At 35.0% G+C, this 26,001-nt stretch overlaps 1 protein-coding gene across 5 annotated transcripts; it reads left to right on the top strand.

Moving 5' to 3' along the window:
- The first annotated feature begins 6,937 nt into the window (after window positions 1–6,937).
- Window positions 6,938–25,550, top strand: LOC116251261 (translation machinery-associated protein 22-like). Of its 5 annotated transcripts, none has more exons than XR_004171630.2 (8): window positions 6,938–7,101; window positions 7,229–7,358; window positions 7,640–7,793; window positions 16,167–16,248; window positions 16,360–16,427; window positions 16,510–16,593; window positions 22,364–22,418; window positions 25,354–25,439. XR_004171630.2 is itself a non-coding variant. In XM_031625425.2 (8 exons), the coding sequence occupies exons 3-7, from the start codon at window positions 7,755–7,757 to the stop codon at window positions 22,406–22,408; spliced, it is 306 nt and encodes a 101-aa protein (XP_031481285.1). In that variant the 5' UTR covers window positions 6,938–7,101; window positions 7,229–7,358; window positions 7,640–7,754; the 3' UTR covers window positions 22,409–22,418; window positions 25,354–25,482. The 5 variants fall into 5 exon arrangements, 4 of the variants coding, with proteins under 4 accessions (XP_031481285.1, XP_031481283.1, XP_031481281.1 ...); XM_031625425.2 differs by having other exon boundaries at window positions 22,376–22,418; window positions 25,354–25,482; XM_031625423.2 differs by lacking the exon at window positions 22,364–22,418 and having other exon boundaries at window positions 7,646–7,793; window positions 25,354–25,550.
- Window positions 25,551–26,001: the final 451 nt, after the last annotated feature.

Raw genomic sequence — 26,001 nt, 5'->3', positions numbered from 1 at the left:
GCATCTACAACTTTTGCAGCAAGCAACATTCCCTTTCTTGGGAATCCAGTGCATAAGCTTCTTCAAGTGTTTTCCACACTTGTTGTGTTGTTTCCAATCGAACGACCAAGCCTAGAACATCCTCTGAGAGCGTACCTCTGATCCATCCACGTAGGAGTCGATCTGAATTCTTCCATTGCAGGTAGTCTAGATTGATTTGTTGATTGCTACTAGTAATAATGAATTGATCTGGTGCAGCGATTTCTCTGCTGATGAACCCTTGCAAGTCTTGACTTTCAATAAGGCAAAGTACTAGTGTTTTCCATAGGACGAAGTTTGTCTAAGAAAGCTTAATGGAAATGAAATTAGCTACATTCAATGTAGATGGGTAAGGAAACTTCTGGTTTGAGGTGATGTGAGCAATGGGAGAAGCCATGGGTGGGACCTTTCTTTACAAATGCTTTGATACCATAAAGAGAAAATTGAAGATTGGAAGAAAACTTCTTGTTTTTCATGATTTTTCATTGTTATGTGCATGTCCTTTGATACACCAAGCAGGGATTTTACAGTTACACGTTACATGATAAAGGAGATCCCAGGATCAGCATCTTTTTCTCACAACACTTCTCACTGGGTGGTTCTTGAACTGATCAGCACTTCTTTTCTCACGTCTGCATGATCAGCAGTTTCTAGAAACTTCTTCCTCACACACTCAGCATAGTGGATCAGCATGGTGGGTGGTTCAGCCATCGCTTCTTTCTCACACGCATAGTGGGTGGTTCTTCTTTCTCACACGATCACCATATGGCATGTCTTTCTCACACGATTAGCCGGCCACCACTACTCACACGATCAGCATAGTGGGAGGTCTAGAAACATCTACAATGTTAATACATACTTACGTGCACCATTAACCAATGGGATTGGTAGGATGACATATTCACAAAGGACCCTTACAGGGCAGTCTTGTGGAGGAAGGAAGATGATTACTACAGGGAAATGATAAATCAACTTGAAGATAATGGAAGGTAGAAGAATAAGTTGGCTTATTATGTCTACATGCTTAAATTATTTATCGAATAAATAAATTGTTTTTAATTGAATAAATCACCTTAAGTAAGGGAGGAGGCTGAATCTATCGGGGATATGGATTCCTGAACATAGTTGTATTACTAATAGCAGGAAACTTTGTTCTTAACATGATATTTGAAGAGTCATCACCGATTCGCGTGAAAGAGTTGAGAAGACTCAAGAGGCATTGAGTCTAGCAACACTAATTTTCTTTTGAATATTTTATTGCAATACAATATAGAGTCAATAATTATAGAAGAAAAATTAAAATGGAATTAAAATTACATGTGCCTTTCAAGTTTTTCTCTTTTTCATGAATTACCTGAATGTTGAGAACCAGGTTTGTCCTATTTGTATGTGATTCTTTTTCAATACATTATAAAGTAGGTAATCTAGTTAAGGCCCTTTCTCTTGTGAGCTCTCCAGTTCCATCCATGTAAATGCCTCGCATGCAACTTGCTCTTGATTGTGAAACATGAACTTGTACTGGTTCATCTCTGTCAGCCTATTGCAAGGTTTTAAGGTCAAGCTACTGATATTGATCTTTCCATGAAAGAAATTAAAGATGTGAAGGATGAATTGGTAAGAAGATGGAATTCTTTATTTTATAATGGACATATCATAGGTGAAGAGGTATAAAACCCTTTTATGATGTCTGTTTTCCCTTTCTTCTGTTCTGTCTTTGTTATGTATTATATAGTAGTGCATAACCACTTCTTTATGTCCCTCCTCTTCTATCTAATTTTTGAATCCTTATAGTGGATTTTTTTTTTGTACTTGATCTAGTTTCACTAAATAGGGGAAAATTTTATAATTGTTGAGTAAAAAACTCCAAAAATTTAACTACTTTCATGGTCAAAGTGGTAATCTAGTGAACCCACTTTAAGTTATGAGCCTACACTAAGGTTCAACTTTTAATTACATAAGCTAGTTTAACTTTTTATATAGGAGAGTCTTGAAATACTCACAAGAAACCTTGAAATTTTGTTGCAAGGTCACTCTTTATGGAAGACATATAGGTAAATCTCGAGAGAAGATTGAGGAGGATATAAGGCATCGAAAGTATTTCAGCCCAACGAGGCAGTTGAATATGGAATCATAGGCATGGTATGAGTTGATGACTTTATTTCTTGTAGAGAAATACCAGCTGAAAGGAAAACTCTTATTCAATTTCGTATGGGTACTCTGCAATGAAAGAGGGAGAGAGGATCGCAGTGTTGTTGCTAATCTAAGAAAACCCAACTTATAAGAAGAAGTTGAATTTTCTTAATTAACCGTAATCGCTTTTAACTAATAAATGGATGGCATGTTATGATAGAAATCTTTCCATTCTTGCTAAGAAATGTCAAAGTTGAATTCTCTTTATTAATTGTAATCATTTTGACTTTGTAGTTTAATAACATAGTATGGTCTCAGTTGAAAATTAGTCATAGACCATTATCATTGTTATTTAGTACAATAATATCAGTTACTCATTGTTATTTAGTACAGTAATATCTAACGGTCTTGATTTGTACTTGCTTCCAAGTTGTGCAGTTATTAGCATGATGGCCTAATTTGAGCGTTATTACTTATTTATGTAGCAATTAAAGAAGCTCTGTTTTTGGAAGTATAAATATTTATGTGTTCCCGGTGATGGAAAATACACATTAGAATTCATGCACCATTTGCTTGAAGAAGCTCGACGCCACAAGGTCGACAATGATCAGAAAATGGACAGCTCTAATTTGTTGTTATGATGCTCATACATTTTTCTGCTGAGCTTTCTTCCATTTCACTGTCCATGAAAAAAAATATATTGTGGATGTTCTCATATTTCCAATCTTAGCCTTTCCACATTTTTTTTCAGTTACCACTTTGTTAGTCTTGTAAATTGTATTCGATGTTTTTTAAATATGACTACTGAGGCAAATCTCTACCATCTTGCATCACATACACTAGTATTGAACTCTTTACCTTCATCAAGATCTTTAGTGTGTTTATTTATTCCAAGTTAATGATTAATGAGTGTTGGTCTCCAATTTGGGTCTCCTATATCTACAGTTGCATTCTGTGTCAAAAACCACTATTGCTTTTTGTGTATTTTACTTTTTTCAATCTGTAACATGCATGCGCTTGAGATTTTGAGTGGATTTTTTTCTTTGATCCACAAAGTGTTCATGTGAAGAGGGGAGTTTCTAGTGTATATTTTTTTCTTTGTGGCTTTTGTAGCTTTTATATGTTGTATCCAGAAATGGCAAGAGCATTGCTTCCTTTTCACTTATGCATTAATTTTACATTTTATATGTGAGATGCTGTAGGTCAGAGGATCAAGTTACAGCCAGTAAAGTTGCCTAAAAACGGAGAGGAATGTTCTTATCGCACTCTATCCAAAATGCATTTTAGGAGGAATAAATGGGACAGAACATATTGAGAAAATTAAGATGGGTGGTGTACAAATGTAGAACCGTCTTCTTTCTAGGAAGGCATACTTTCTTGAGCTGAGTTGTGATGACAATGGCATCAATTAATAAACGATCGATTGTCAAAGGGATCAGCAACTTTACGGAGTACTGACAGGTGTCATTTTCTTAGAGATGCTCATACACTATTTATAACTTGATGGTGGATGTTTTTGAGATGTTTTAATCTTCACAGCAACAGTTGTAAGTTGTAAATAATTTTCTGATAACATTTTAATACAACCCTCACAAGAAATGACATGTAATTTAACTGGCATATTGCCTAAAAATCTGATTTTTTTTTTTGTTCGTTTTGCCTTCTGTATTTTTGTTAATCCAAAATCTGATGCATAGAGTGTTCAGTAGTCTATGTTTCTGTTTTGTTGGTATCGATCTAGATTATATATTTGAAACCATCCTACTTTCAAATTAGAAAAAACTGGCTTACCAGCTATATAAGCAGCACTGTTTTGTCTTCAAACGAAAAAACAGACCTATAGCGGTGAAGGAATCACTGCTGAAAGAACTTTTAGCAATGACTTCTACCATTGTCAAAAACTCAAGGAGTTGTTACCAATGATGTTATTGGCAATGACCCTTGGCCTAAAAAATGACTTTTCCCCATGCTGTAAAGGGCAAGGGCAACCTGAGCTATTCGCTTGGGCAAGAGTAGTTGCCAGTAAGTTTATTGGCAACAGTATTATGACTCTTGGCTATGGTAAAAGCCGTTGCCAATAGCATATAATCTAGTTGTGGTTATACATAAGTGGGCTAGAGCCCAACTCTGCTCATATCTTGTCATGCTCGAGCTCTGCTCAAGCGCAAATTGTGCTTTAAAGGGTCAGTTCAAACTCCACTCAATAATCCAAGACCTAGCTTGTGCTCGACACTTTTCCTTTTACTTAAAAGGTGAGACATAGTCACTTTTCCTATTTCTCTCCATATGCTCTATCTTTTCGTTGTCATGGTTCCATTGCTGTGCAAATTCACAGGAGTTAATTAGTAACGCTGTGACGAATACAATAATCACTCCTAAGTTCCTAACTCTTCCCATTCGATGAATTGGAGAGAAGAGGAAATTCAATATTTCCATAACAAAAAATAAAGATGTAGAAAACAAAGCCTCAAGGACGGTGAATAGCTGGTCGGGGTGGAGTATGTGTGAACAGCGTGGCATAGCTTCGATTTTCTTGAGTATTATTTTGCTGGGCCGCTAAAAATGAGGATGCTCCGTCGAGCTGAAGGCAAACCACTGCTCACCCAAGCGCCAATGAAGCCCAGGAAGAAGGGGAATAAGAGGACCTTCATGCCTCATTTTCGGGCAAGAGGGTTGTTAACCTCTTGCTTACCCTAAAAAATGTAGAAAGCCAAGGGGAGACGCTAAACTAGTTCAGAAAGAAACAATCTCCAAAAATTTATGAAAGTGACTATGTCTCACCTTTTAACTATAAAACGGACAGACTCAAGCTTGTTTAAGCAAGCACAGTATTTTGATATCTGACTACATCATTTTGGCTGGCAACTGAATGCTTTGACGCTTTTTTTTTTCTTTTTTTTGTTAAGCAACACCACCGCCGTGGCACTTGTACAAACAAAAAACAACAATTTATGATCCTGTTAGATAATTTAGTTTTTTTGTTTTTACGTGATTTATTCGATATGCTTATGCACAAAATCAACCCAAATGAAAAGGAAAAAGAAAAGATTGGGAATGATGGAATGAATAACCAGATTAAATATTTATAGCTAAAGAAGGAAAAAATCAATGACATGTGAAAAAAAGAAAAAGAAAAATAGGCAAGCGAAGAAATGAGGGCCTGGAAGCCCCGTTGGCTCAGGATAGCAAAGAATCAAAATTTTCGGTTACTCTTCCGATGAAATCTGTAACTGAGTATATAAGCCGTGCTCCCTCCATTTAATGACCCTTTGCCTAGTTGCTTTTAGCACCCGACTGTCCAAAATTGGCCTACCGCCTGAAGATCTGGAAGACAAAAAGAGGAAAAGAAAGAGACACGGAGACTGTTCCCACAGATGCTGGAAAGCTGTTCAGGAAATATATATATATATATATATATATATATATATATATATATGCAAGGATGTCATCCGACAGGATTTGAATCCGACATACACTTTTTGTTTTGGAGATTCATATATTCAGATTCAGATTTGAATATGAATAGATAAAAAATATATTTAAATCTGGATTTGATGTCTGGATTTACAATCAAAATGCAGATCCAAAATGAGATTTCGCAATCTGATCGAATCCAATTTCCAATTTTGCATTTCCAATTTTGCATTGATATTCGAATCCAAATTTTTAATCCAATTCAGCCCCAATCATTTTGAAAATATAAGAGCATTGAATATAGGATATTTATTTCAAACTGAATCTAATTTGAATACGATCAAATGTCATTTCTTAAATTTAAATTGATCACAATTTTTAATCAAATATTTTTTAAATATTTATTTTTTTAGAAGAGTTTGATCGGATATCTTATTCAAATCTATGCCGCCTTTCATCTCAATTCATGTTTTTATGTTTTTATTTTTCTTTTTTTCTGCTTGTTTCAGAAAAGAATAAAAACTTCTTGAATCTATACTAGCTCGATGATGGAAAAACTTTGTTGAAAACAGTTAAAAACTTTTTTTGGTCGGCATATGTGTCTTAATTCCCACCCACCTAACGCTGAAAAAGAGGTTTCTTCTTCTCCCACCCGCCATGTATTCAAGTTGATCTGACACCGACGTACCGTTGCCAATGTGCTGCGGTCGTCCAGCCGGACTTAACAGATGGTAAAGGGGTTTCCTCAAACCATCGGCCGGATTCATCTGACAAAAAGGGAGTTTCCAGTGACGCCTTCCATTTATCGCCGTCTGTTGCTGCAAGGATGCACCAAACCTGTGCAAATCAGTCGGATAAATTTAAGAGACAAAAAAGGGGTTTTGCAAACGAGGGGCTTTTCCTTGTCAAATGAAAATGATGTTCTGCCACCGTGAATCAGTTTATCAATGAAAACAATGTTGTATTTAGATCGATCGGTAGTTTTTTGCTGCCTTTTGCTGTTGAGTCGATGAGTCATTGAGTAAAAAGTGGTTGCGAAACAAAAGGGCTGAATGCATAATCTGTATTTAGAGGTGAAGGACTCATCAATGGCTAGGAGGGAGAAGGTTTATGGAAATGGTCGTATAAGATTTGTTTTCAGCCCCATGAAACACCTAAGAAAGTAGTAGTTATGTTTTATTTGTGTACCATGCATCAAACACGACATGAAATTGGAATAGGTAGAAAAAAGATTCCCTTCCACCGTATTCCAGAAGCCTTTGTTTGGTGGTCAACGCAGCGAATTTTGTATTATCCAACGTCTTCGTTTGGAATATTAATACTCAAATAGTTTGCTGTACCCACCATCAATAAACGTGCTGGGGGGGGCCTTCTATTAGCGTTATTAAACCTGCCGCCAATGAAGAACACATTGACGCAATATGATGGTCGTTGGGGTTCCGTTTTTGCCGCTGCCGGGAAGCATGAACTTCTAGATGACATGTACGCAGAAGGAAAGAAACAAGGGCGGCAAGTGTGATATAGCTCACATCTTTGAAGGTATGCTGCATGCAAATTACCTCATATGTCATGTTCGCAACCCTGTTTCTCATACCTATACATATATTATGGACCAAGTGAGAAGTACGCGGTCATGAGTATGTGTCAATCCCTTCTTAAAATGCAGTCCTGAACCTTGGAGGCAACGGAAGGAAGAAAGCCGTGGCTGTCTGCACCTCTAAGGCCTTGTTCCTAAGGCGGCCAGCTTCTTTTAGCTGTTTCTCCATCTTATGATCTGAAGGCAGGGGCAGAAGCAGGTGTAGGACTGTTTAGTGCATATTTATATTTATGGAATAATTACATAGTGTTTTGTTTGGTTCAAAAGTTAAAGTATTACTGCTTTCAGCGAAGAAAATTTTGGAAATTAAAGAAAAAAGTTCTTACAACCCAACAGTTTTGCAAATCCTAACAAAAGGCATTCAAAATGGTAGACGCAGCAATGGCTTTGCTAAACAGTCGAAAAGGAAAAAAAGGAAACATCTTCTCAGTTCATTATGTATGTGTACATCTCCTGAGTTTCATTTTCCGTTGTTCGTAGCAAAAGAATTCTTTGGGCGCCCCAGTTCGACTGCTCGCCACCATTTAGCGGCTTTTCATAAAAGATAATAAGACTGCATCTTCTTAGACGTATCCATGGAGGCGGAGGTAAATCTATGGAGAAGCTTAGTCATCATCAAAGAGGGGCCAACAAGGTAAAATTCTCATCATTTAACTTCTCACACAAGCTTTCGTTTTTCTTTTCTTCTCTTTTGGTAATTGGATAAGAGGTTGAAACCTCACACCCTTTCCCCCATCCCTGGGTTCACGGCTGTTGAACGGTTCTTTTCTTCCCTTTAAAATGAGTAGTTTTTCATCGATTGTGTTGCTTTCAGTAGGAGAAAATTATGAACATTTAACTAAGTGCTTATTAAGCGCAATTATCGGTTTGGCTCCTGATGTTGAATTCTTCACCACAAAATGACGACATTCATCGTTAGGGTAGCCATTCCTTTTATTTCAATTAATTAAATATCAAAGAAGGGCAATAATGGAGCACCACAATACGCTAAGGAAATTGAATCAAATTACTCAAAATGTCAACCATTAATCATATTGGGCACGGTTATGTCATTCACAAAAGAAAAATAAGCCAGTGCAGTCACAGTATGACAAATGAAATAGAAATGTATATAGCTTCCTTCTAATTAATCTTTTAATTTTTTATCGTTGTTGTCATTTTTTTAAACTAATTCTCTCCTTTCTTTCAGTCCAATTGTACAAACGACCACATAATCACGGTATTTCAATTGTTAAAGTTGTTAATGTCATGTTGTATTTTCGTTCTAAAATGTTCGTTCTTGCTTGTTTTGGTAATTGCTTTGTTTCGGTACTCTATTCTCTTAAAGAAGTAACAATAAAATTATCTTTGCCTAATCCTCGTAATTGAAAATATATGAATCCATGCTGTCTTTTTCTTTCCAAATAAGCTCAAGCCAATCCTCGACGAACTGCTTGAGCCATATTCAAGTTTTTAGAAATCGAGCCAAGTTCGAGCAGGCTCGTGAACAGCTCTAGTTGGACTTGAATAAACCTGAAACCCTCAGCCACATCTATTAGTAAGTAATTGAGCCAGGTCTGATCGTCAGCTTCACAGTTTAAGGCATATTTGGCCTAATTCAGACCATCTAAAAAAAAAAAAAAATCCATTGACATTGGCAAGCCCTCACCAATCATTGGGGGTTTGTGAAGACATTAGAAAAGAAAATATGTGCTTGTCGCCATAGGTGATGGTCACCACAAGAAAACTCATTCTTGCCGATGGTGGGTAGTCCATCAACATCTCACTAAGGAAGAGGATGCTCACAGATATATATATATATATATATATATATATATATATATATATATATATATATATATATAAAGAGAGAGAGATATATATAAGGTTTGAAGATGTATATATTGAGTTAAGTCGGACCCTAATGCCCAGCCTGGGCCTGCCCAACCTGCCCAGTTTCTTTTTGTAAAAAAAAAAAAAAAAAAAAAAAAAAAAACCATTCCGGCCCTTAGGTTGGATAGCCGAATAAACTCTACAATACACATTTTTAAATTGTTGTTCACTGATCACCCACTTTGTTTTCTTTAAAGTGGAAGAAAAGATGTAGATCTAAATGTCTCCGCTACTTCAACGTTCTCTGAGAGAGAGATATATGACAGGGGGAGAGAGTCAAGTCTTTCTAAAAATAAACCTATATCTGAAAGTATGACTATAAACCTGCACTCACATCGAAGCCACCCTGCATTTTTTAGTGGTTCTTCATGCATTTTCTAATGGTTATCACTGATGACATCTGCCAACCATTTTATATATTTTCTTTCGGCATATATATGTAATTTAATTTTGATTGTTTAGCTTTCTCGGCATTGCGCATGCATTTAATTAGTCAGGTTTTAGAAATAATTGCTCAAAACCACTGGTTTTGATCAGATGGTTTTGTATATCTATTGGTTGAACTTTTTTCTTGTCCCATGCCATATTCCATCCGTCGACTTTTCTCCCGCATACCAAGTCAAAAACCTTTAACATATAATTTTTTGTGTTTGGATCGTTTTCCAAGAGTGTCCCTCAGAGGATTAATATTTCAAATGCACGAGAGCGCACTCTTAGGTTGTTTGGGTGGCAAAACTCATTTTTGAGGTAAAAAACGATTCTTCCTTCTAAGACACTGTTTTGTAAGAGTTTGGATGATAAGAAGTGCAAGTTTTACGAAAAAATAATTTTGGAAGAAAATATTTCACCCAAATTAATTAAAAACAAAAAACTTTTTAAATTCTATATCCAAACATACAAATCTATTTTGCAAAACTAATTTTAAAAAATAATTTTTAAAAAACTATTTTTCGTAATTGTAGTGTGCCATTAAAACGCTAGCACACCTTAGACTGAACGTACTGAAATATTTCCGCTATCTTTCACAAAATTATACAAAGTGGCTCGATTCTTGGGAAAATAGTAAATCACAAGTCAACTCTTAAAAATCAAGAAACGTGCACTCAACTTTTGTGGAAAATCTCAATGAGTTGCTTCGGCATGGAAGTCACTAAAATTATATGGAATAATTTACACAGTTGCCCTTCTATTGAAAATTATCCAGTTTATTTTTCTCTTCCTTTGCAGATCATTTAGATTGAGATGAGTAATTTGTAAATTATCCCTTTATTTTAATGGCTGCTGCCGCCACAGCTTCTTAAACCCATTAATACATAAGTCGCTGATTTTCCATTGGCCCATTCAGTGCCACGACAAATTCAATACTTGGTAGACAATACCCATGGAGTCCAGGCTTTACCTTTTCCTCTTTAGGAATTAGGACTTTCTCCAACACTTGAGCGCTATACCTTGTCAATTAGAGTGTAATCCTTTGCAGCTTTAGTAGTTTTCATGGAAATCAGATTGAAGAACACTTTCGAGAACTTGTCAGCCCGATCAGTGAGTCTTGAAGGGTCAGCTCAGCTGCACAGCCTCACTTTGGTGAGTGGGGAGGTTAGTGTAACAGAGAACCTGACATCCGACGCAAACAATCAGTCGAAGGAGAGGAGATTAGACCCGGCGGGGCACACTCACTCTAACGGCATACCTTTTGGGAATAGCTGCTTAAGCCGTTGAGTGTAGGTGCTTCCTAGAGGTTGCAGATGATAGTTGTTCCTATTTGACCCTAAACTGATCGATCTAGCCAGGTTGAAACGAGCTAAGTGATTTATAGGTTCTTACGTAACAGATTATGTGCTTTTCACAAGGATAAACAATAAGACATATAGCAACATATTAACAAAAAAATTTACAACTGTTTGTCTCAATAGAAATAAATTCAGCAATATTTGCAATTATTTGCTGCATTAAGAATAAAATTCACATGAAATGGAGGCGCTTTGGGCGTTACTCTCTTCCACTATAAAACATGGGGAAACAAATGGAGGCTCCCGAAATGATAATGGTAGGGGCGTACCCCCAGCAAGCTGTTACTGCAACCAGATCCCAAAGGGAGGCACTAATTGGGACTTGTTATATATGCACTATTTTAATATATTTTAATATAATGTCTAAGAAGAAGAACTTAAATTAATTCACGCATTATTGCACCGCAAACTACTCCATACATTAGATGGTCCGAGTAAATGACATGTCTATGATAAACCACAAAATAAGTAACCAACACATAGAGAGTTCAAAATTTTGAGACCCACTTTGTAAACTTAATTGATTTCCTCCATCCCTACCCACTTAGTATTACCTTTTAGTACTGCTTCATCATTTGAACCACTCAGATCCACATTTTACAGGTAATTCAATCGTTTTCTAATGCACTATTCTCATTTAAAACATCTCATATTTCATCCTTTAATTTTATTGATTTTTTCGAAGTCATTTAATTGCAAAACGTTGCATTCTTGGATACATGTTCTATATGAACACCAGGTTCTCGTTGCAGTAATGCATGGCGTATTTATGTCTATATTTGATTGCTGCATTTAAAGATCATTTCATACTTTCAAAGGCTATTATTGGAACATGGTTTTATTTATTTTTTCACAAAACTACTTGAAAGTCGCAATGAGAAGGATAGCATGGAATCATGAAAAAACAAAAAATTTACATCAAGCAAGAAAAAGTCATGCGGAACCATCTGTCGAGTGGTCTGTTTTGAGTAATATTTATTTCAAAAACACTATTGCATAAATGAATGTACAATATTGTTAGAAAAAAAAACTTAAAGATGTTGCGAACCTAAACTTCTGTGACCAATTTGTTTTATTGAAAGCAAATTTTTTATTGAAGACATAGCACATGGAAATAATTTTTCAAACATCCTAATTTTTATACTATTAAGCATCATTACAATAGATACTGACAACAAAGCACTATTATTTAGAAGATAAACTGAACAAGCAACCCAGTCAAATCTTAGAATAAAAGTTCTAATTATTCTAGTCCTAAAAATTCTGGTAGATCTTGGAATGGTTTTGGCATAACAAGGCCATTTCAGTAATGTTCCAGCCACATCGCCAGCCCTTTTATTTGCAATCACCTGAAAAGGGAAGATGGGGATGAGAAATTGGGAAATTTTTCCATACAATGGATACTATTGACTTATTCCAAATTATGTTAAGTAATTTGAAAGTCTTGTCTCACTCCTGCACGAAACTGAGAGACTTAATATATGGTTTCAAGAACAAATATGCACACAAAGACATTTAACAGTGACAAATACAACATTCATGAATATGAGAGAGAGTTTTGTATGCCACTCCGTGTATGTAACGAGTGTGCGCCAGATGTGGACCATACTACCAATATGCACATTTTCTTTCATGCCCAAACATTACATATGCATGTGCATGAGATAACAAATAGGTACAAAATAACAAAGAAGTATGATATAATGTTTATGAGACAATAAAACATTTATGAGATAATGAGATAACGAACAGACAAATGGATGTATGGGATAACACTAATTGTTTATGAGATAACTAAAGATTTATGAGATAATGAGATAACAGATGGATGTATGAATGTAGATTGATAATGCCTTTCCAATGCTTGTCTAGAATTCATTTATGCTTGGCATGAAAACTCCTTAACCGGCACTATTTTTTACATGTATAACCACTTTTAAAGCAGCTTCCCAATTAGTATTGCAAAGTTTTTCCATACAACTGCTTTATACATTCACTGAAATAAGCATGTCAGACCATGTAATTGTTAGGTAGTTTAGTTTCTCTACTAATCTCATATACTTTGTATCACCTATGATGCATTCTCAAACATTTTTAGGCAGATGTATGTGTTCTTCCATTGGTTTATCAACAGACTTTGCATCTATATGACCAGGTTTTTCAATATTATCGACAGCATACTTCCTTTATGCTACATGAATTCCCTATTTGTTTCTTGCAAGTTCAAGACCTAAGAAAAATTTCAGTTTTTCGAAATCTTTCATATGCAAAATCTAAGTAATTCTTGAACTTGTTGATCTCTTCATCCTTATTTCTTATAATGATAAGGTCATCTACATAGACCAAGACAATAATAAAACTCCCACCTTCAGAGAGTGTGAATAGCAAGTAACTAACCCATAGCTTCTAAGCACAATAGAGAACTTGATAAACCAGTTTTGTGAAGCCTATTAGAGTCTATAGGATGATTTGTTCGATTTACAAATTCTATTTTTTCCCTTGTAAGCCATATCCTTTAGGTAGAACAACTTCAAGCAAGCCACCATGTAAAAATGTATTGTAGACATTCATCTGATATGGGCTCCAAGTCAATTTTGTGGCAATGGTAAGCATCTCACAGACACTAATTTGGTAACTAGTACGTAAGTTTCATTATAGTTCAGCCCCTCTATTTGCCCATATCATTTTAGTACCAAGCGTGCCTTGAACCTTTCAATAGTTCCATCTGATATATGTTTCATCCTATATACCCACTTGCAACCAATTGATCCAACACTAGGTGGACAATGAGTAAGAGCCCATGTTCTCTTGTCTTCTAATGCTTTAGCTTAAGCTCCCATAGATTAATGCTAGAACTTGTGCTTTACTACTTCAAAATATGATAGAGGTTAAGACAAATGTGAAACAATAAGCCAAGATGATTCATGAGTAAGAGAAAGCCTTTGAAAGGATATAGAATTGGAAAACAAGATGAATGACCTCTTCTCAATAACTATTTGCTTGATCATTGTTGTGAGCAATTAGAAGACGTAGTCGGATGACTTTGCTTATTATTGCTAATGTCATCAACACTTTATTTTTGTCACATATTTTTCTTTATAGCTTGATCAATAATGGGCCGCGGAAGAAAAAGAATTTTAGGTTGATTAGATTGATTGAAAAAGAATATTTAAAAAAAATTAAAATCTTGACCGATAAAACTTCTATGAGTATCAAAATCATATACATTGTATTTTTTGTTTAAGCATACCACCAAAATCATGCATCTTCTTGATCTTTGATCAAATTTTGTTTAGGTTTGATGATAGTTGCATTGTAGAGAAAACCAAAAAGTCACATTATGTAAAAACATGTTTTCTTAAAAATAGCATTTCACATGGTATTTTTCGTTTCAATAGTGGAGTTGGTGTATAAGACAAATTGTTGTTTGAATGCATTTTGCACAAAATGTCATAGATAAATTGAATTCAAATCTTAATGAATGAGCTATATCTAAAATGTATTGTTGCTTCCTCTTCACAACACTATTCTATTGGGGTGTATAGGGACAACTAAGTTCATGGATTACACCTTTTTTCAACAAAAAAAATCCTTATGTTCTTGGTTTAATAATTTTGTGCCACTATCATACTTGACTTTTAAGATGTTACCATTGTATTTTCTAATAAAAAACTTGAAAAAAATTTACCTGTTGATTTGTTTTCATATTTATGCTTTATAGAAAGTATCAACAATGCACAAGTGATCATCCACAATACTAATGAAATAATGTAAGTTAGTTATAGATGACAAGGAGTTAACTCCCCATAGATAAATATGTAAGAGTTGAAATGCAGTTTTCATTGATATGCAACTAGAAGTGAAAGGTAATCTGGTTTTATTAGCAATTGAACGAACATCACAAGTATTTCAATTTGATTTGTAGGGACCAAAGCATGTTAGCAAAACGTGTCAAACATTTGTGTCTTCTCATTGATGATGTAGAGCCTCCTCCACTTATCAAAAATAGTGCACTGCAGTACTTACATTTTCCTTTTTTGATACCATTTATAACAATCTCGTCAAAATCATTCCATATTGTAGAAGTCTTTGACCTTGACCTTTTTGCACCACTTATACGTACTTCATGAGCATCTATTGAAACCCCTTCATAGTCAGGTTCTTGCGAATCTATAGGAGTTTCATTAGAGGAATGTACTCCGATTTGGACATCATCTGAACTCGGTCTCGAATCACATACTTGTTTGCCCTTATTAATGCTCGAGCTTCCTAAATTTGTCATTCTTCACTTTATGGGAACAATTTACCTGATCTGTCAGTGGCTGAGTCAGACCCAGGTGCATGAAAAAACAAAGGCTGGGCAAGGTAAGGGAACAATAAGTACAAAGAAAACAAAGGCTGGACAATTTCCATAACAACGTGATGTCAAGTCTATACCAAAAGCAACTGTGCATTTGTGCATATAAATGATCAAATTGTACAGCTTATAATTAAAGAAAATGCAAAAGAAAAAAAAGACATAAATGACAGTGCATGTATGCGAAAAAGCACAAATACAAACATCAAGTGTATATGGAGGGAAACAGCAATAAAAATGTCAATTAATTGCTAACAAACTCACTTCCGTAATGCAGCATATGCTTCTGCCTTCTTTAGAGGATATCCGCTAGAGTAGAAAGCAATTAAGCAATCGCAAATTGGCCAACTAGAAATAAGAAAAAATGAAAATAGTAAGTCGGCATCGGTGCTTGACATACAAATAATAAAGAGCCATGTAAGCAGCAGTGCAGCACATACTAAAAGTGGATCATACTAGAATGACTGTCTTCATTTTTGGTTCGTGGACAGATATACATGAAAATGTGATGCAAGATGGGAGATAATAACATTTTTGGAGGAGAGTTCTCCAGAATGACTTGTTTAGTGTGGCATTTCTCTGTCCATTCGTTTGTTGATATGAGAATCTGTAACTAGGTAAAATGATGAATTGTTAACTTATTTTTGGGCAGCTGGTTGGATATGCATCTTTTCTTTTTTTCTTTTTCTTTTTTAAATATTGTCTGTTTTAAGAACCTTTCCACAAATCATTATATTCTTTCTGTTGTCACTTTTCACTTTATTGTGCCATGGCTTCTAGCAACTGTGTTATCCATGATTACTTCCACTATGAACTAAAACTAAAATTTTGCCCACTGGTAACTTGGTTATCTCAAGGTTCTCACTATTCTGGAAATTTTTATGCATTTGTATTCATGACCGACCCTGTTTGCTGATTATTTATACTTAGTATCATTGGAGTGCTAAAATCATTCATCAAGCACTTATATATTAAAACTGTTCCTTTGCAGGAGAAGCAAGAAATCATCATTGAGAAAGTGGTTCGTAACAAACGGAAATGTGTGACGATTGTGAAAGACCTTGAGCTCTTTGGTAGGTGATTTAATCTTCATTACTTTTCCCCTGCTCCTTGAATAACCCTCTCTACACTTTGTTAGTTTTGTTGCTTTCTTGTATTTATAGAATAAATTGATGGATGATTAGGTGTCAAACTGAGTGAAGCTTCAAAGAAACTTGGTAAAAAGTTTGCTACTGGAGCCTCTGTTGTAAAGGTATAGTGAATTATTTCATTGCATAAATTCTAATAAAAGCTTGACCTAGGAATTCTCATGCTCTCTGTGTTACCCATTTCAGGGGCCAACTGAAAAGGACCAAATTGACGTCCAAGGAGATATTTCCTATGATATTGTTGAGTTCATAACTGAGACGTGGCCAGATGTAAGTGGCTTTTTTTTTGTCCTTACATATGTTTGGTGCTATTCATGTGCAATCGAAGAATAGTTTTAAGTTTGTTTATGGTTGAAACAAGGCTCTGATGTTTCATAAACATATAAATGGTTCCAAATGAGATGAGGACTTGGTCCAGGCACCAGAGTCAGTGTAGTACAGAGGGTAGAAAAAGAAGGCTACCAACTACCAACTTCCCTGCATAGTCCAATCTTGGGATTTTTTTTTTTCCTTAAGCCTTCAATAAGGGGCATCGGCACCATACCAGTGTATAAGGGGAAGAAAAAGAAGGCTACCAACTACCAAGGCATTGAAGAAGGAAATACAAAGAAGCACCGAACAGAGGAGAACAAAAAATTACATAATGACATTGTGAACAGCCTACCACCGCCAACTTCCCAGATCTTGACAAACGCAAGGAATCGTCCGCCTAGATGAGAGAACTCTCTATTTTCCTTGGCACCAATGCTAAAGAGCAACAGAGAGAAAGATGAGTTTTGAAGGAGGAGAAAGAGACAGAGACAAAGAGAGATGGAGAGATGGATGGCGGAGCCATACCTGGAACTCCCTCTTTGAGTTGGATCCAACTCACTGGAAAAGCGGAGAGCACACGCAGGGTGGCAGGAGCGCAGAGCACAGGCGGAGCCGCGGAGAAGAGAAGAAGTTGCAGTCGACGAAGAGAGGCTGAGAGGGAGAATGAAAAGAGGCTAGTGCAGCTTCAAGCCTTCAAAACCCTAATATTTTTTTCCTGCTTGAGAACTAATCGAGCGGCTGAAGTGAGTCTGAACCGGTTTTTTTAAAACCGGTTCATTAACTATTAATCGAGCCGAGACGAGTTTACACGAGTTCACTGAAGTGAACTCGAACTCGACTCGATTAACTAATCGAGTCGGCTCGTCAACTCGAGCTCGACTCGTTTAACCAAATAAGCAACTCAATTAACCAAACGAGTCGAGTTAAACGAGTCGAGTTAAACGAGTCGAGTTAAACGAGTCGAGTTCGAGTAACTCGACTCGTTGTTCAGCCCTAATCAGTAGGGTAACCAATCGAGACACCCTTCGTCTCTCATGTCTTTGTTTAGCATTAGGCTTCTCTCTCTCTCTCCCTGATGGTCAACCCAAGGTCTTAGCCGTCGTGAGAGTTTCTACCAGTTGATTTTTCCAGTAAACCAAGTGTTGTTTTTAAGTTATATTGATTGAGAGAAAAATTACCTTTTTCAACCAAACGATGTACTTGTTTAAATTGGAGTTGACGTACATTCTCATCTATCCATGCTTATATTTCAAGCTAACCATTTAACTTCTATTGTTTTCTACAAAGTTCACACATTCCTATGTGTCTTTGTGTGTGTATGTTCTAAAAATAATAATAAATATTATTATATGATTATATGTATAGGATTTTTTAGGATTTCACTTTTGCTCATGAATGATCTAGAAATAGATAAAAAAGAAATTATTTCATGGAGAATTGTGATTATGGTTAGATTGGGTATATGATTCCATTGTATGGTGCACTTGATTATGAAAATTAACTATTCCGAGTGGCACAAGGTAGACAATTGATTGAATTTGGTTTTTGGGCATTACATTTGCAAATCAAAGTATATTTACTATTTATTAGAATACATGGTATTTTAAGAAAATGTTATCTCTTGCTAATAAAAGTGATCTAAATACTATATAACTTTCAACTCCAAATCATGGTATCATTCTCATACATCAGAATGAATACTAGTAGAATTACTCAAAAATTGATCTCCTGTATTGAAAATTGAACTAGAACTATCATTTTGAGCACTGTGTTAACCTATACAAGTCAAGAGCTTCTTTTTTGCACAATTTTATTGTAGTTCACAATCCCCAACTCATTAAAGGTTTGATGTTGATGGTAGTTCATCATCCAATATTGCGACAAGTACACAAATAGAAGGAACTTGATTCCACGAAAAAGTGTCTTAACAATGGAAACCATAAGCTATTGATGGCATCTAAGACAAATTATTCATAATTAGTAAGTTTTTTTTTGGAGTTGCTATAATGTGTGAATGTGTATGTTTTGACATGATCTTTCATTGGGTTTTCATTAACTCTATTAATCTAAATGTTGTTCATCCACTTACCATGACGCCAAAGATTGTAAATCACAACATTTTTCTAATGATTCTTTCACATTTTTCAAATAGGTCGAGTTCAAGATTTGAATAAGTTACTATGAATCTTATAATGTGGGTGTCGTGCAGTGACAGAGTCAGAAAAAATTTCAAGAGGGGGCATTCTTCATAGATTTTCATGTCTGAGAAGACGCTCATAGACATAACACAACAAATATTTAAAGATATCGTTTTGAAAATAAAAAATTTTGACGGGCCCATATGCGGCTCCACCTCTGGTGTGGTGTGCTTTCGTAGGTTAGATGTGAGCCTGATAGTAGCAGTAGAATATTGTGAAATTCCTAGTTAGTACTGTTAAATTGTGCATTTTTAGTACTGAAGTTCTCGAATAAGTTTTAGAGTGCAAACAACCCGTCTAATTTCTTGTTTTCTGAAATGTCATGATTTTGTATGTGTTGATTTGTGAAATTGTTAACATTCATTGGAAGTCATGAATTATGAGATTTCCCCGCAAATCTAAGTACAATATGATTAAGGTCTATAAGCTTATCTGAATTTGTTCTTTTTGTTGAGGTATTTATGAGATTTTCATTTTATGAGGCACCTAGAGAGGCATTCTCTTAAATAGTGCCTTCATGGTGGGCCGCACTTTTTGGAGATGATTCTAGAAGCTATTAATTATTATTTAATCTCTTTGTTAGTTACTCTAAGCATAAAAAACCAAGAAACTTGAAATATTATTTAAAAAAAACTAATGTAAATAAAATTTAAGTTTAAATATTTTGAATGTTTATTTAGTATTTTATTATTTTGGAGATATATAGTGGTGCATAGTTGGCCCCACCACATTCCATGGTTGGAGGAAAATATCTCTAAAGAATGACAGAGACCCAACCAACCCTTTTAGAGGCATTTCTTTTATGCGAAATTCAAATGGGCACATGTGGACAAGAAACCAGGTTTTGGTTGGCCACTGAATTTTGTAGTCTATAAACAGGATAATTGTGTGCATCACTATATGCTGGAACTTTTATGTATGAAAAATTACTATTTTTAGTAAAATTGAGTCATAGAGGGACAAATATCCATAGTCATGATCATGAAATGATATGGAATTCAGCTTTTCATTTGTTATGCATGTTTGCCTTGAATAATTAAGCATGGTTTAAGTTTCACTAGTCAAAATATAAAGTACTAAAATATAGCAAAGTGCTTATATATGAGCAAGTTTTAAGAATTTTCATGATGATAACCAATAACATATGGAAATTTTGTTATTAGGATGTATATTCTCTATGAAAAATAGGCATAATTAGTATAAATTAAGCATTCATACTTCTTTTTTCGAATTTGCATGCGCAAACTGAAAAATTGGTTTGAATGATTTCAATGTGTGTGTGTGTATGTGTCGGGTAGTTCAATGATGCTGTGTGCTAGATATTGATGGATGTTATTTAGTGATGAATTTCTAAATTTTAGTCATCTAGCAACTATTTGCATATGACATAATTGACCCATATATGCAAGTGTCTTGGTTAGTTTGTGTGTGTGTGTGTGTCTATATATATATATATATATAGTTAGAAAGTAATCTCAAAAGTGGCATGTGGATCATTCCCAAAACAAGTCACTAGAAATAATGCCACTAGTATTCCTTTCAAATAAGTTGTGCTGCGCATATATAGCTCCTTAACTTTTTATGAAATTGCACACAATTATTCTCCAATGATAATTTGAGGAATACTATCCAACTAATCTTTAGGATGTGGTAGAATAGAAGAAAACAGTGATGTTTGTATGATAGCTAGTACTATACAGTGTAGGTAGCTTGTTGAACCCTTAGGTAACTCACTTTAATTTGAATGTTGAAATGCTAAGCGCATAATGTATTTTTTTTCTTCCCAATGATTGGATTGTAGGGAGATAGGCTTCCTTCCTTTTGTTCAGAACAAATCATATGCACATAAGAGCTTTAAAATTGAAAACAATTACAAGCGAAAATGAGATGTTTGCGCATCAACTATACAAAACATTTTATTTTCACATAGATACCCTTAACCTAAACAACCCCACCAAAGAACACTAGCATCAGCTGTAATGATCAGCCAAACTCAGACCTATTAATTATTTCCTTATACTTTATCATCGTCATTTTCCCCTCTACATTATTAGATCTTACTATTAAAGATTTTCTTCTTTGGGTAACAGTAAGGTTCCACTCAAGTAAACTAAAGTTAACAAAGTTCTCACTCTCCTTTACTTTCACCATTCAGTGTGCACACTCTTGAAAAATACAATATTTGTAGCACCCCATGCATGAGAGCACTCATCCATCTAGCTCACATATCTCTCAGTCCAAAAAAATAACTAAACCAAAAGAAACTGAAATCCTCACCACCTCTTTTTCTTCCTCCTACTACTTTGTAAGAAGGTAAAATTATTTGCAGCAACTCCAAATAAATTGAACCACTCTCCTACAACCACAATTTGACTCCTCGTATTTATCATGGACTCTGATTTTCAGTATTGAACCAACCATTTTTACTGAAAATTATCCTTGTTACATTATAAAATGTTTTCTTTAATTAATCCTCAACCAAGGAATCCTCCTTCTTTTAAATCAGTGCACCACAATATTTCTCATCACCACCACTTTCTCACAGTGAGACAATAGATCAACATTCTCTACTTTATTATAAAGTTTTCACTAATTCACAATATTAACATCCAACCTCTTCACCATATCAAGATTAGGAACCTCATTCTCACAAGCCAAATGAAGAAACCAGCAGCAAGCCCTTGCCTACACTAAGCAATCCCACACCTTGCCCCCCACAACTCATTAGTTCCTTTTATGCTCATTACGAACAAGGTTTTCTCAACTTTTAATTTTCTAAATTCTCAATTCTGCCAGCATAGTTTATCCTTTGTGTCTTGAAAAGTGATTGTTTGTAGTTCCTCGTTTGACCTTTGACTTAGCATTTATAGCTCCATATATTTATTTTTCTCCTTCCCTAGATTAACACTCAGTTCACCAACAATGTGGCCATCTCCTCACCCTACAGTTCATGCACAAAAATTAATTCCCTTCATTTATCTACCCAAAACTTTTTAACGTAACCATCACCAATTTTCCAATAAACTCCATATATAATTGCTCTTCAAGCCCAACTAAAGATCTTTCACACACATGAGCCCTGTTAAGACTTTTTAGGAAGCCAAAGACCTCTCCTATCAATTAAAAACAGTTCCTCATCAATTTCCATGTCTGGATCCCATTATTTACCATATAAACAAGGCCCATAATTAGTTACCTCCCTTTTATATTGTTGTTGTGTTTTGCAGGTGAGGCCTATAAAATCTAAAATTAAATAAAACGTTGACATATGCATTTAAAAGATAGAAATGGTTGAAAAAAATATTTATTTTGTGCACATGCATTTATGTATTTACCAATGTTGTCTTGAGGTAGAAGACTTTATGCTTTGGTTACTTCTAAAGTTGCTTGTTTATTCATGTATACAATTAATTAATATTGCTTATAAAAATTGTACACTTCTTTATTTTAAATTTTAGTATGAAGAACATCTTGAATCAAGTGGTGTGACCACGTATTGAGAATTGTTCGTTTTTCAATGCTTTTCCTAGTAAATTTTTCAGGTGGGACACAATTGCTGGATGAAAAAAAGATAGTTGAAAAAAAGTGAGCCCAATGTATTTCAAGAGCTTATCCATGACTTCATTTATTCATAATGACAATAATTGACATTGTTACGTTATGCATTTGAAGCCTTATATTTGCTTGAAGTATTCAGTGAACGCATGCAAGTTTATAATAGCCTATTTAGTTTATTTCGAGATCATGTAATATAATTGATCAGCCATATGCTATATATAGTTCTTATTTGCATCTTTCACTACAAACCTGTTCCAATTGCCCTCTTCATTTATTAAAAGAAATGAAATTTAAAAATGTGCATCAATGGGTAAGAAGGCACTCTAGCTCTCTAGGAGTGTGTCCTAGAATATACCTCAGCCCATTAGTAGGTATGAATCAATAGACAGATAACTTCAATAGGAAGGTTCTAGTGAAAAAATGTATTTAATTCTTCAAAGAGTATAACAAAAAATTTTTGGAGTGTGCTTCTTTACGGTGTCAAAAGCATCTTATGGTATGGTTTCTCCACTCTCTAGAGCTAAGAGTTAGATGGAGACCTTTTTGAAGACCATACACCAAAAGAATGATGGCTTGTGGAAATTTAAAAGAGTTAGTAAGATCATTCAAAAAAATAAAAAAAAAAGACCCACTTTCAACAGTTGACCATTCCATTAAGATATAATGTAGACACATTCCAAAATCTTGTTAACTAATGAGATGCAAAGCTAAACTTATATTATCAGTTTTGAAGAAGTAAGCCAATGATCATGACAAACAGATGTAGTAAGCCAAACTCTAAATTCTTTAAGAAGTGCTTTTTTCCTATTATTTTTCTCCCAAAGGAGATGAACATCATTACAAATACAGATGCAGAAGCTTGTCCCATGAAAGGTGCTCACCATGTGAAATCTTATTTTTGAGCTTCCACAAATTACCAATGATCATTGGGAGGGTCATTTGCCAAATATTAGATATCCATCCTTCTTTGAAGTTAATACTGTTTAGTTTGTAATGATATCTCTAGGCAGTTGAAAAATATTTACATATCTATCAAACTTCTTATTGGACTAGCATGTTAGCTTTCTAGAATACCCAGGGATATAGAAGAGATGGGTAGTAGTTTCTTCTTCTTTACCACATATAACATGTTAATTGGCTATGAAGAAACCAAATATCTTCAATATATCAAGTGTTAGTAGCTTACTTCTCATGCCAGGTATGTAAACTAGCTAAAACAAGGAGTCTGTGTGATTTTCAAATGTATTTCCCTTAGTCTTCCTCAAATTATATATTATCAATGTTTATATACATCATTACTACTCAATGTCAATGCTTGCTCTATGTTATCTCAAATTCGAACATCCTCACTATTTGACATGATCATATTGCTTAAGATGTGCTTCACCCACGATGAGGGCACCTACTCTAAGATAATATGCCTATGAGTGGCTGCATGTTATACAGGAAACCCAATAAATCTCTCCTACTAACCATTGTCTTTTCTAGAAATCATGGAACTTAAACTACCCCATCTCCATGGTTCAATCTAAATGGTGCATTGTTCCCTTTGTCACCCGATGAGGAATGCTGCTTCATTCCACCCCAAGTACATTGCTTTCCACGAGGAGGAGCATTTGGTTAGATAGTGATTCATCTACAAACTAGTTATAACAAGATATGAGATGCAAGAGTAACCCAACCGACTCCTATTACATGCATTAATACATCCTGGATGATGAATGCCTCATTATTAATGTCCTTTAGGTTAGTGCCTCTCTCCTTAATAGGATAGCACAAGGAGTTCAACTTTTTTAAACACAATTCTCTCACTGCTTTGGTGTCATATCATATGAAATTAGCTATCAAGGATTTAATCTTCTTGTAGTGTCCATATAGTATTATTGAAAGCTTTCGTCTAACAGTGGAACGGTGGTATATCACTGACTATACCAAACAAATTCTGCCTACATATATGAGATCAGTTTCCCTTTCCACCCACTTAAGTTGTATTCAAGTTTTTTAAGGAAAGTCTGACATTACTCCTCATTGAAATTGCCCATGAATTAGAGCAGTCCCAAGTAACAAAGGGGGAGACCTTTGGTCATCCGTCCCTGGGTATTGGTTAGAGCTTCATTCAAGTTTAAAGATGCTACTTTATGCAAGAGTACCATTGGATGTTTACAATGCATTTTGTTCACCAAGCTGGATTCAATTAACAAAGGGGGAGACCTTTGGTCATCCGTCCCTGGGTATTGGTTAGAGCTTCATTCAAGTTTAAAGATGCTACTTTATGCAAGAGTACCATTGGATGTTTACAATGCATTTTGTTCACCAAGCTGGATTCAATAATAAAACTTGTTTGTTCATAGGAAATTTCGCTCAAGATAATTGAGGACATATTTCAAAAATACATAATCTTAACTTACATGTGAAGTAAATTGCCCAGGACATCTAAAGATGTACCGAAGGATACCTCACCGATCTGCATAAGAATATCTCATGGAAGACAAGCAAACAACAAAACAGTGGTCAAGTAAAGCACGTTGGCAAATACAAGGTTGTTCCTATAGCAATTGATGAATCATTATAGACTCATACGTCTAGTGAAAGAATATAACTTGAGATATTGTTGTTGTTGGTTTTATTATTGGGGACTAAATAAATGTCATATGGAATTACAAGAGTTGTTCAATTCATTATTTTTGTGTGCCTGCAATTGATTGGTAAGTAAAAGTATAATGTGGTTATAGGCATGCCAACAGATAATAACTATTGCATGGATATGCACAGATGTTTACAAATATTGTTGCAATAAATATATGTATAGTTGATATTGAAACTGTGCATTTTGAGTTACTTCACTTTGTGTAGTAGTGTTGTAAGATGACTTTGGAATTGCTTCGTATAAGGTAGAATAAAGCAAATCTAGACATTGTACAGATAACTTTCTTGAATTCTTACCTCCATTTTCCCTTTTCAGGTGATTGAAAATATAATAGTTGGCAATGCAGCTGCTAGATTGCTGAGATGGTTTGATGATGCCCAACTTGGTACAGGATATGTCAAAAACTTTAATAACTTTGAAAACTTTTATTTGTTAATTGTTTGAAATAAATATTGCTCAAAGTAGGCCACTAGACCGATGGTTTCATATGTCTAAATTTTTGCATATTTATCCCATGCATGGTTCTCAATGAAACTATTTTCTTAGCCAATTTGTGGAAGGAAAACAAACTTGTTTTTGTTCTATGAAGTATGAAGTGTTCAGATATGCTATTTGAACCAAACAATTCCGAAAAACTGACTGCTATTTATTGTGGTCCAGAGTTATTGGCAATGGTAGGCTTTTGGCCTCGTGCTTTTTCGTATATATTGTAGAGATGGGGTCCACCATCATGGAATAAGAGGGACACCATATGCGCTTGAAACTTATCCTGTTTTTCATTTAACGTATTTGAATGCTACCAATAAAAGTACATAATTTAATCAAATGCCCATTTTCTAAGTTTAACCGCAAACAAAGTCACAAAACTGTCAAGCCAAGATCAAGCTCACAAAAATTTTGATCCATGCAAGAGCTTATCCAATCCAAGTTCAATAGTAAATATTCAAGGAAGAAATGATTAAA

This window comes from Nymphaea colorata, chromosome 3, assembly GCF_008831285.2.
Source record: "Nymphaea colorata isolate Beijing-Zhang1983 chromosome 3, ASM883128v2, whole genome shotgun sequence".
Classification (NCBI taxonomy): Eukaryota; Viridiplantae; Streptophyta; class Magnoliopsida; order Nymphaeales; family Nymphaeaceae; genus Nymphaea; species Nymphaea colorata.
This window is presented reverse-complemented; position numbering and strand designations above follow the sequence as displayed.

Bases quoted from the DNA above. Each gene is read 5' to 3' on its own strand.
- LOC116251261 (XM_031625422.2), top strand. From the start codon at position 7,755: ATGGAGAAGCTTAGTCATCATCAAAGAGGGGCCAACAAG. The intron at 16,428-16,509 runs GTATAGTGAATT...TACCCATTTCAG, and splicing joins CTGGAGCCTCTGTTGTAAAG to GGGCCAACTGAAAAGGACCA. The intron at 16,594-25,353 runs GTAAGTGGCTTT...TTCCCTTTTCAG, and splicing joins TAACTGAGACGTGGCCAGAT to GTGATTGAAAATATAATAGT.